This window comes from Conger conger, chromosome 10 (genome assembly GCF_963514075.1).
Source record: "Conger conger chromosome 10, fConCon1.1, whole genome shotgun sequence".
Classification (NCBI taxonomy): Eukaryota; Metazoa; Chordata; class Actinopteri; order Anguilliformes; family Congridae; genus Conger; species Conger conger.
Window position 1 is genome coordinate 33,508,801 of NC_083769.1, and position 12,437 is coordinate 33,521,237.

The 12,437-nt window shown below is 47.3% G+C and overlaps 1 protein-coding gene across 1 annotated transcript in view; it reads right to left on the reverse strand.

Moving 5' to 3' along the window:
• sema3bl (sema domain, immunoglobulin domain (Ig), short basic domain, secreted, (semaphorin) 3bl) overlaps positions 1 to 12,437 on the reverse strand; it is a 44,809-nt gene that overhangs the window by 7,204 nt on the left and 25,168 nt on the right. Inside the window, exons 4-14 of the mRNA XM_061256918.1 lie at positions 10,571 to 10,690; positions 7,231 to 7,321; positions 5,417 to 5,533; positions 4,737 to 4,879; positions 3,192 to 3,306; positions 3,005 to 3,074; positions 2,727 to 2,871; positions 1,445 to 1,676; positions 658 to 749; positions 172 to 213; positions 1 to 60 (exon numbers count right to left, since the gene is read on the reverse strand). The exon at positions 1 to 60 is cut by the window's left edge and continues 166 nt beyond it. Of these exons, the coding sequence (XP_061112902.1) occupies positions 1 to 60; positions 172 to 213; positions 658 to 749; positions 1,445 to 1,676; positions 2,727 to 2,871; positions 3,005 to 3,074; positions 3,192 to 3,306; positions 4,737 to 4,879; positions 5,417 to 5,533; positions 7,231 to 7,321; positions 10,571 to 10,690 (1,227 nt within the window). The remainder of the gene's footprint in view (positions 61 to 171; positions 214 to 657; positions 750 to 1,444; positions 1,677 to 2,726; positions 2,872 to 3,004; positions 3,075 to 3,191; positions 3,307 to 4,736; positions 4,880 to 5,416; positions 5,534 to 7,230; positions 7,322 to 10,570; positions 10,691 to 12,437) is intronic.

Sequence of the window (12,437 nt, forward strand, 5' to 3'; positions counted from 1 at the left end):
CTCGCAGCGGTGCAGCCGGAGCTGGGCCACGCCCACCGGAGAGCCCACGTACAGCGCTTGCTGGAGGGGCGGAGTCACGAACCACGGGTCCATAAGAATCAACACTACACGATTTAGCGCACTGTATTTGTACAGGACATAGCTGAGGTGGACATTTTTCATTCTGCTTACCCGCTTTACTGATATATCCAATGACGTGATGGGAGTTGGTACCTGGACAAGATACAGTGTAATGTAAAATGTTTAGATTAGAATTGCCCTTACTTTTAATAAAACTGTTACTTCACAGACTGAAAACGGACACATGCAATTATACTTGTGTCAAATACTGAAAGTTAAACATATTTATTACAAAACAAATCTTCAGGAATCTGCAAATGTTTTCGCATTTAACTGGCATCTAAAGAGACTTTTTCAGATATACAGTAATCTGTCCAGTGTCCAGTGAGTCCAATAGAGACCACATGTACTCTGTAGGCGTTAAAGTAACACATAACATTTCAGTGTGTACATATGCTAACTGTGCGCATGTACATGGCTACTGTGGTATATATTCTGAGGCTATGGCAGAAGAATTAGTATGGAGGCAGTGATGAGAGACACCTCCAGCCTGAGGTGAACTGAGGAGGCAAGGGGGGAGGTGTGAGTGTACAGTACCTTGAATATCTGCAGCTCCTCCAGCGTGACCTCCTCCGTGTCCAGGGAGTTACCACTGCGCAGGGCGATGACCTTCAGCACTGTGCCAATGTCTGGAGCAGACACGGGGGGGGGAGGGGTCAGCATGGGTCTGAGCAGCCTGACTGACTCTGAGACTACACTGAGACTACACTCTCTGTGGGGAGCCCTCTATTCTGAGACACGGGCTTTACTGTTTATTGTTCATTAAATGGATCCCCATTAGCTGACGCCTTGCCGACCGCTAATCTTCCTAGGGTCCACAAAAAGGGCATAAGACATACACATACAATACATTAACACATGCAGTTAAAATAGTACAATCAGGTGTATGGTATCAGTTCAAACAATATACATTATAATTTGGTAATTGCATTCAAATGTTCTTAGAAAAAAGATCAAAAGGCAACAAATGTAATGGGGTTTCAGCTGTTCTACTCAAGCCTTCAGTATCCTGACAATTTGAGCACAGAATAAAATACCTTATTTCACAAATCCATATGAATAATGTGTCAGGTATGGAAGGTATCACACCTAGAAGGTCAAATCATTAATCCTGACCATCATCTTGAGACTCATACACTGACACAAAATCATATGAACTCATGTTCACTTACAAAACATGCTAATAACACTGGACAGAGAATGGATTTATAACATCTAATAAATTGGCCCATGGCAGTGTTATGTGGCGTTGTGTTGTTAATAATGAAAAACGATACAGGTTTGACTGTAGCTGAGAGGCTGAGAGGGACACAGTGGCGCTGACCGGTGCCGATGAACATGACGTCGTACTGCCCGTCCTCAGCCTGCACGCGGTCCACCACGATCTGCCGCAGCCGGTAGTCCACGTTGGTCTTGACCAGGACGGGCTGCCGCATGGCAGGGTACACCTGGCGCCACATCAGGGGGTGGCTGCGGGCGAACTGCAGCACCGAGTCCGGGAAGTCCTTGGTGCTGGCGAACTGCCGCCCCGGCTGGTTGATGATCTTACTGGGACACTGCAGCGGGGAGGGAGAGCGGGGACGCTGATGGACGCACTGTAGGCCGTGTTAGGAGCGCGAGAACGAGCCGAGAGGGAACAGACTCGAACCAGACACCCTCCGACCTACTTTCTCTTTTCTCCAAATAGAGTATGTGCTTCAGCGGTGGTGACTGTGCTGAGGAACTGTAAATAATGGAGGGAAACTGGGAGAGAGTTTGGGGTCTGGGCTCCAATGGAAGTGCATCTGGTTGAAGTTAACGTGGGCCTGTTTAAATAAGCGTCATTAGGCTAAGAATAACACCGGGCTCGGTGGAGTGTACTGCACGCTGATGTGTGTTGCTGATTTCAGCGTGAACGACAGCAGCCAGAAAAGGGTTCCAAGGAACAGCAGCCAGGAGGGGGTGTGTCATGTTTTGTCTCGCAGTGTAGAGCAGTGAATCAGCCATCAATCAGGGAACGGATGAGAGCTGGCGGGACTCGTGTCCGGGTCCGGGTGGGAATTCCCAGTGTTGGGAGAGGGGGGATCACCAGCGTAACGCACAGAGAGCTCCCACAGCTAATGACCAGACAACGAGATGGTGTGTGATTTCAAAAGCCCATCTCCGGGCCAAAAAAATCTCTCCAGACACAAGCGTCTCACCACAGAATAGAGACGAGTCAGGGGCCAGTTGAGCTGCAGTACAACACTCGTAATCATAGTCTTCAGAATCACAAGCTCACTTCTCACATTCCTCCAACGAGAAGCTCCTTAACACTCGATATTATGGCCACTTTTTCATGCGAGGGGGTTTATGCTCCATAAATAATTTGTAACGTTTGGATCAAAAATAAACAGATACTGGGGGTGGCGCAGCCTGTAGAGCACTGACTGCATGCTCATTGCGAGCCGCGACGTCGGCGGTTCGAATCCGACCGTCCAACATTTATCGCATATCTTCCCCTCTCTCTCGCTCCCATTCTTCCAGTCTCTCTATACTATATACTGTCCAATAAAGCTGAAAAAGGCCTAAAAAATAAAATAAAATAAACAGATACTAAGCACTGCATTCACTTGCACTGTACTTACCACCCCAGGTCTTGGGTAGGGGACCCGGCCCTCGTAGGCAGCCCACTGGTAGTCGGGCCCCTCCTTGTGTGCAAAGGGCCCGTTGAAGGCCTCACGGATGTCTGCCATGCGATACACACACACCGCAAACCCCTGGAACACGTTACTGAGGGAGTAGAGATCCACATGTCAGCAGGAGTATGATACTGTACCGGAGGATCATCGCACAGATGCACTATAGTACACATACATGATACATGCTAGGCTTATTAATAATGTAAATGAAAGGCGCATGTTACCTGATAGTGCTGAAAATGGCGTACACGTCTGGGTTCTTCTCGTCCTTGGTCCGCAACAGGAACACATCCTCTGTATTTCATTTCAAAAGGAAACATTACATGCTTTGTGTACGTGTGAGTGTGTGTGTGTGAGTGTGTGTATGTGTGTGTGCGTGTGTGTGTGTTGCGTGTGCGTATGTTGACTCACCCAGCTCGTCGAAGTGTGTGTCGATGCCGTGGGGTCCCGGTACAGAACACACCAGCCTGGCTTTGATGAAGGTGCTCCACTTGTTCACCAGGACCCGCTGCCCTCCCGCATCGTTCTGCTCAGGGAACAGACAGGGACATGCATGTATGTTCTGACACACATCTGACCAAAGCCAGGCATGCCCCTAGCTTGCTTGAGGATGGAGATTCATCCACAACGGTATTCTGTTACCTTTAGTGGAATATTGGCAACTGGTTATGGGAATGATGGTAGAAAATGTTTTTATCTAATCAATATTACTGCATGTATCGACTGTAATCATATACAGACAGGATACAGTACAAGGAAAAATATCAGCAACTATACTATGTGACTTCAAGGGCAATGCATCCTTCACTAACAATTACAGTATATCCAATACAAAGATTAATTAAAATATGGTGATACATCACTCCTCTTTTTCATGTGTGCTAAAGATAATTGCTTTCTTGGCTGAGTAAAGTCTGCCTGGCAGTTGAGAATGGACAATAAAAGGGAGGAAGAGTATCTCTTTGAAGGACACTTCACGTCTGTATGTGTCTGTGTGTGTGTGTAGGTGTGTGTGCATGCCTGTCTGTATCCTCCTGCATCTGTGGGTGGAATATGTGTATATGAGTGTACATTTGTGTGTGCATAATGTGTTTGTGTGTGTATGTGTGCATGTGTTTGTGTGTATGTGTGTGCGTGTGTCTGATCGTGCACGTGCGTTTGAGAGAACGTGTACTTTACGAGAGGCCAGGGTATGCAAGGCCACACCAGGATACATATGACAGCTGTGCTTGTTGGAATAAAGACACTGATTGTTCCTGAAAGGTTGTTTGACAAAGACGGCCTTTCGCTCTCTCACTCTTTCCCCCCGCTGATTTCATCCCTTGTTAGCCAGGCTGAATGATTAAACATCATGTAAGTTGACATGAAGAAGTATTTTTCCAAATCATAATATTTCCAGCAGTAGGCTCTAGCAGAAAATAACAAATGTAGCTCTGTGATTCATCCCAACTGCAGAAACAGTAAGGGAATGTGTGCTCTGATGTGTATTCACAGGGGCACTGGTGGTAGAGGGGCCATGGGAAACGCTGTGAAGCATGAGCCAATTGGAATGACAGGGACCAGTCAACAATGAGCTACAACATGTGAAGTGGTGTTAGCATTTCACTGATGTGTGTCCAGGTGTTTGAATGAAGATCATGATACATTGCAGGCTATAAATACAATTAAAGCCCTGACTGGCAACTGAAGTCACGCCTCTGACAGATGATCTTTGCATTGAGCTGAATAATGGGAGCTCACCAGCTGTTATAAGTGTTGACAGCTGGTGCGTGAAGCTATGATAATGATACAATGATTAACAGCAATAAGGGTTTATCACGATTCTCGAAGAAAATATCAGGAAGCAACAAAGGAAGCCTGAGGAAGACTAGCAGTTCCAGTGAAGACTTGGGAGGCTGTGAGGGTGATGAGTGAGGAGGAGGAGCGAGGAAGAGCATCCGGGGGGAACGCACTTACCGCGCACACACGGCCTATTCTGCTGTGAATGGCCCCCGTGCCGTCGCCTGCTTCCATGGCCTTCTCCGTGAAGAAGAAGTACACTTTGTCATTGTCATGGTCATCGTTGTCAGGGATGAGGTGGGCTGCCACAAACTTTGGGTCTGAGAGAAGGAGCACAGACATGGAGACACAGAACAACCGACTATGTTTAATAAACTCAGGCCTTTGTGTCTGTGTGCGTGCAGTGTCTGTGTGCGTGCATGTGTGCATGAGCGTGTCAAGTCTGTGTGTGTGTGTAGAGACTGTGTGTGTGTGTGTGTGTGTAGAGACTGTGTGTGTGTGTGTGTGTGTGTGTGTGTGTAGAGACTGTGTATGTGTGTGTGTAGAATCCGTGTGTGTGTGTGTGTGTGTGTGTGTGTGTGTGTAGAGTTTGTGTGTGTGTGTGTGTGTGTGTGAGTGTGTAGAGTTTGTGTGTGTATGTGTGTGTGTGAGTGTGTAGAGAGACTGTGTGTGTGTGTGTGTGTGTAGAGACTGTGTGTGGGTGTATGTGTAGAGACTGTGTGTATGTGTGTGTATGTGTATGTGTGTGTGTGTGTGTATGTGTGTGTATGTGTAGAGACTGTGTGTATGTGTGTGTGTATGTGTGTGTGTGTGTTTGGGTGGTACAGGGGTGGTGTGATGTCGGGTCGGGGCAGTACCGTGCAGCAGGCGCTGGTCAGTCTCGGTCCTCATGGTGGAGCGACTGCCAAGGCTGCGGAACACCACAGCATCACGCCCCAGAAAGTCAGCAGTCAGGCCCGTGTACAGCTCTCCACCTGGACACGGTGACGGACGGACGGGTGAGAACAGAGGGAGAATGAGAGACAGAGAGAGAGACAGAGAAGGAAAGAGAGGAAACCAAGATGGATAGGAAAGGAGAACAGGAGAAACTACTGTAATTGTGATGGTTACTTATTGAAATCTCAGAGAGTTCCCAGAGGCAGTGTGTGACGGACAGCACAGAGAACTGAACAGGTGTGTGGAAGGGCAGCGGTTCCCAGCTGCACATCATCTGTGCGCTGTTGGCTGAAGCTCCTGAGATTACAGTATGGTCATGGGACCAGCAGTCCGTGAGAGAATAGAGAGCTCTGCTCAGCAGAAGGATCTGATTATACATATAATGACTGGGGATAGATAGTCTGAGGCTCGTTTCCAAACAGGACTGTCTGCTCTGTGGGGAAAAGGGGAATTTTTGTGGGAGGGCTTCCAAAGAATCCATCAGGTACTATAGAACATGATTAATCTGGACTGCATCTCCAACTCCTTCTCCAACACAAAATCACTTTTATTAGATCACTCCCAAGACAGTATCAATCTTGCGATAATTCATGTGCAATGGAAACAGCAAGGAAGGACACGGAATATGGGTCATAGACCTGTGATTCCCACGTGATAAAGCATTCCCTTTATAAAAGTACCATATGAATACTACGACTGGTCTTTCACCGGTATACTCAAAACAAAACAGAACCTTTTGTTCGGAACAACCCTTTTCAAACAAGAGACAAACAAAAAGACACAGTGTTTTGAGTTCAGTGCAGTGCAGTGCAGTGTGTGCAAGCCCCCAGTCTCCCTCTCCCTCTCTCTCTCTACTGCTTCCTTCCTCTCCTCTTCATTAGACAGTGAACGACATCCTTTTGCAATATCCCAGTGAGAGCTGCTTCTGTCTGTCGGTGTAGTAGGCTTCATGCTTTTTGCCCCTGACTAGGTGAGAATCTGAGAGATCTCTTCTCCGGGTATAAGTGTGAAGCTGTTAGAATGTGAGATGTGAGATATGTGTGTGCGTGTGTGAGTGTGTATGTGTGAGTATACAGTGTGTGTGAGCGTGTGTGTGTGTGAGTATACAGTATGTGTGTGTGTGTGAGTATATAGTATGTGTGTGTGTGTGTGTGTGTGTGTGTGTATGTGTGCGTGTGTGAATATACAGTATGTGTGCATGTGTGTGCGTGAGTTGAGTATATAGTATGTGTGTGAGTGTGTGTGAGTGTGTATGTGTGAGCATACAGTATGTGTGCGTGTGTGCCTATGTGCTGCAGAGCCAAGACTGCCGGGTTTTTGGCTGTTCCAGCATGTCTGTCTGCCAGCAGCAGTGTATTGTTGGAGCAGGGATCTGGCCGGCCGGAGTCCAGCTCAGCCGCAGCAGAAGGAGGGTGGGGTGGGGATGGTGATGGAGACCTCTCCACTGGCCCCGGGGGAATGACAAACAGAGAATGATAAACTACTCAACCTCCACTGGCCACTGAGTGACAAACAGCGCTCCCCGCGCACCGCACTGTGTCACAGCCTGCCAGTGCAATGAATCGAAGCTGTTTTAAATAACAGTAAAACAGCTGCACCCATGACAAAAACAATGGGCTATTAAGTAACAAAAAACGTATTCCAATTTTAGCACACATTAAAAAACACATTTTGAGGAAAGAGAGAAAAACATATTTTGTACAGTAAATGTGAAGTCGGCGTGAATTAAACATACCAACGAAGGTGCTGGCGAAGGGTTGGCTGGGGTCATGAGGGCATTTCCCCCGCCCGTTCTCCACGTTGGTTGGGTCCATTGAGAACACATGCTATTTGAGGGAATAATGCATAAATAACACATGTAAACATATTTGAATATGCATGCTAAATTACATTTTATGCACATAAAATGTCACATGCTAGGTCCTAAACCAGACAAACTACATTTCTATATGCTGGCTATATATAGCTCACAAATCCTCTATTACTATGGTCAGTACGTATCTGAGGGCAGGTTGTGTTCTATGTTTAGATACTGAACAGCAGGTGTGCTGGGAAACAGAAGGACTAACTCCATTAAAAGCTCTTAGGGGTACATTTCACTTGTGTGTTTGAGCTCATAGCACTCAACTCAATGAAGGCCACAATGAATGCATTCTTTAAGAATTATGGGTGTCACTGGTCTCGGTTCCTTTCTGGTATGATGGTGCATTGTGGGTTTGCATGAATCACAATAAAAATGACACAGAAGAAATATAAAAGGGAGAGATCAAAAACACATTTAAATATGATTTCCTCTCTTGTCAGAAAAGAGTTCCTTGGATTTTTGTTGTACTTCCAGCTAAATATGTTCCCTCTCTCTACCCCTGAAAAGCACACAAGATTCGACACACACACACGCACACACACACAAAGCTTGAGAACTGAATAGAAACCATTGTGGATGTTTCCCGGCAAAGCCTTCCTGATGACTGGCATATGGGTGTTAGACAGGGAGTGAGTAGGGACTTTTTTTTCATCATCCCTCATTACAGGAACTCTGCATTGTGCTGGGGAGGTCCCTCCTACGAGACATGTGCCACTTATTACACAGCGCAGGACCCAGCGGTGCCGTTAAGGGACAACAGAACAGCCCTGAGGTGTCTGAGATAGGGTCCGTGATTATAGTTTGGCAGGACTCGCCAGCCGAAGCAGAGAATTACGGCAAGCCTTGGCACGCGAGATGACCCTTTTCCTCAGCTTTTACGTTAAATACACCAGATGTGCCGATTCTGCCATCTGGTCTTTTTAGGAGCCCGAGCAGCACACACAGCTCCCATGTTACAATAACACAGGAAATATTAGTGGAGAAAATCGCCCGCCACCTTTAAAATGCTTTTTTAATATTCAGCATAGACCTGACATACAAATGCACTTCCAGTGGAGTCATTTCTCTTCTTCTGGGAGACTCTCTCTCTCTCTCTCTCTCTCTCTCTCTCTCTCTCTCTTTCCCTCTGTTAAGTATTAAGTATTTTATTTCACAACTGAACAAGTTTTAATGACTTTTCCCCTCTTCAGTGCTCATTTCCTGAACACATCCCTCTCCTTTTCCTTGTATTTCTTTACTCTCTCCCTCTCTTTTTCAGTTTCTTTCCTCTCACCCTCTCCTTGTGCTTCTAATCTTTCTTCCAAAAAAAAAATCTTTCCTGCATTAGCTCACTGGCAGCAGTGCAGAGGAGGCTTCGGTGCGCCTGCTGCTGATTAAAATGTTGATGCAATGTTCTACGCTGCGGTCAGGCAGCTCAACAGCTGTCCCCGGGTCACTGAAAGGCACGGCTGGCTGGGATCCTGCACTGGCTGCTCCGTGCTTCGCTGGCCTCCTCCCCTGCATCCCAGCATTCCTCACCACCGCTCCGGTGCGATGAGAGAGGAGGGGGACACTTCCTCCGCTTCCTCTCTCCTTCCTGCTCCGTCTCTCTCAGCCCACCACACGGAGGTACAGAAGAGGGTGAATGTAAACCACAAGTAAAGTGATTACTGACCATGACCCCAGGTCTCTGCCTCCCCTTAGCTGAACATCATAACAACAGAAAGCAGTGTGCGGTTTGGAGCTCCGGTGTTTTCCATTCCTCTGGTCCTGTTTATTTTCCCTCCCTCACAATGCCCCCACTGTCCCTTGCCAAGCCTGAAGATGTTGTTTAAAGATGGACCCACAGGTTCTCCCTTCCAATACTGCTGAGTCTATACCATCTATCCATGGGTATTATATGGGACCTCATCATTTATTTAGTCAGTCATTAAACCTATTTAGTTTGTCATTTATTTGCTTTTCTTCACCACCAACACCCCTAAGTGACATAAGGTCATGACCTTGGGGCTGTGCTGTGGGTGGGATGCCCCCTGACCCCATGACCTCTACCCCCTGCTTGTGTTAAAGGCGGCCAGCACTAGCGAACCCTCTGAAATGGGATGGTAGTCTCTTTTCTTTAGTCAAAGCTCAGCGGGTGAGAACACGGTTCAGGGGAGTGGCAGGGCCCGTGTCAGGGTGTGTATCACTGCTGGTGGTGTTAATACCTCTCACGGTCCCAGAGACAGAATCACATCAGGTCAGAGGAAGCTCCAAAGATCTCCTCTCCACTATATACAAGATAAATATTGTCTTCCATTGGTGCACACACTGCCGTGGCATTATTAAATTTTATATTGTGACATTATTAAATATTGCATTGTATAGGGCTGCATAAGGCTGAGTTTCTTTATCAGATTGTATGTCATATAGACATGGCTATTGCACCAGTGCTAGTGATTAATGTTGAGAGCACGCAGATATGGCAGAGTAGGTCACTGATACCCTGCCCCCCCTTTACATATCAGCCCCATAACCCCACCGCCACCCCGGGTTCCACCAACCCCCCCTCCCTCCACCAGCTACAGGACCCCATGACTGCAGACTGCGCACCCCCATCACAACAGGGGTGCAGAATCTCTCCATAAAGCAGACTGGACTGTGATATAGTCACTGTTCTGCTCTAAATGGCTCCATTCAGCTATTAGAGGGACTGTCAATAAAATACAGGCGAGCCTCACAGCGGGGGATGAATGAGCTGAAATGCAGCTGCGCTCCTCTCCGTGTCAGGACCCGCCAATCCAGACCCCCTGGCAGCGGCACGGGTGGCAGAGCAGCGTGTGGCCTCAACTCTTTCGGCATGTTAAAACCCCGTCAGTCCTCATGGGCGCCGACACGCCGGGGGTTCACGGACTGGGCAACCACAGTGAGAACACTGTATCAGTTGCACACGTGTGCAGATTGGGAATGTAACATCAGCGTTGGCAGCCATGTTCTTTTCAACAAGAGTCAAATGTTGTGAAGGCAGTAAGCCGGGAAAACCAGACCGGGAAAAGCTTTACATGGTTAAAGAAATAAATAAAAGCCATATGATGAGGGGATATGGAAGCAGTGGTGGCCAGCATTGTTTACTGTGAAGATATAACTGGCTCTGGAATGACTGAGGCCACTAAAACATCAGTGACCATCTCCAGCCACCACGGCTCCTGCTGTCAGTCAGGCTGAAATGAGCCCCGTGGCCCCAGGCTCTCACCTCCCCTCTGTGGCCCACGTTGATGAAGGCGCACAGGGGCTGGAAGGCTCCGGTGCCACAGGCCAGCAGGTGGGTGCGGTTGTAGGGCTGCACCAGGCGGACGTAGTTGGCACACTCGCTCTGAAAGACATGGAAGCGCAGGCTGGGTGAACATTTATTGACAAAGACCACAAAGGAAACTACAATAGGTTTCAGATAATTTCACTTCAGCCCAAATACAAATATTTCCATGTACAAACCATTAATTCCACATGTTACCAAAGAGGGCCAAGAAAAAGAGTTTAAAAGATAGATAAAATAAACTACTGAGAAAGCCCATTTCTTTCCAAAAACTTTTTTCCCAGACAGAGAGGACTGAGGATGACGGAGATAGAATGAGAGAGGAAATGAGACAGAGCCTAGGAGAGAGAGAGAGGGAGAGAGAATGGGAGAAAGAGAGATGGAGAGAGAGAGAGCGAGTGAGTGAGAGAGAAAGAAAGCAATCCCATGAGGTGTCAAGAAGTTAAAAGTCATACAGGAAAACTGGGGTAAGGCTTCCTGCTCTGAAACGGCCACAATAGAAATGGGGAGATCAGACTGAACCAACGGAAATCAGCCAAGAGTGTCATTCTAGAAGGTGAGGGGGTCAAACTCATTCGCTGGGGAGCGGGAGACGTGGGGTCAGCCGCTTAAGGGCTGCTGTAACCGAGGGCACAGTGATTGCTTCCTGGAAAACTCCAGAGTGAGAGAAGAAACAGAGACACCACTACGAGCCCCAGCCTCAGCGCAACCTCCCTACACTTTGCTGAACAGGTGGCTGTGGACATCGATGAAAACCACTCTGCCTCTGTCCACGAGTGTCAGAGAGAGAAGCAAGGGACCAAACTGACCAAAAGACTATGATATGATATCACTGTTTGTTCTTTGAATTATACACAGTAGTTAATTCCAGCTGTTCATCGTCAGTTGAATTTAATTCCTGCCGTAAACGGTCTACCGTTAGCTCTTCACACATAATTACCATAGAATAACAGAATACATGCCATGTCATTCATATGTTAAATGCTTAATAGATGAGATCCATAAAGTCAAATAAAATTGTCATGTTTTAGTATGTTACTGACAGTCCCTGAGGTTAGAAATAACAAAATGTCTGAAATGATTGCACGCTGCACTGAGGCCGTTCTCCAAACCATTTTCTCTGTAAACAGGTAACAGCTGGAACATCATCAGCTCTTTCAACACTAACAGGAAATCAAAAGCCAACAGGGGAAAAAAAACATTTTGGATTGCTATTGACATTCAGAAAGTTGCATCGAATGAGTGAATTGGTGAACTAAGTCTGTAGGTCTCACAGTTGTATCTGAAGAGAGCACGCCAAAGGAAACACCGTTAGACCACCAAGCAAAGAGCCTAGTCTCCCAGTGAAGAGGAGAGTCCGAGCCTTCCTGCCCACCCCCAAAGCCTGCTCCCCCATTCCCACTGCTGGCCACTGTGTGAGCATCTGCCCTCTACACAGAGTGAAAACACTGCTCTGCTGGGTGTCTTTTCTAAATGAAGGGGAACGGGGATGGAGAACATCTGTGTGTTAAACGGCCATTAATCCCACATATTCTAAACTACATCATGCTTTCACTCATTACACACTCCCCTTCACACGCTCTCGTGTTTTACTGAAGGATTTCAGCCATAAATACATTTCTTAGACCTGCTGTACAGCAGAAGTGAGCCTGCCATTGACCTTGCAACCAGTGCAATCTAAAGTTCACTACGACACTCCTGGTGGCACACTTGCCCTGGTCTAACCTTGTTGACTGACAAGGCTACCTGCCCGTTGAATCTTAGACTCAACATGATTCCACACCATCCCCCAAACAACCCAGAACCC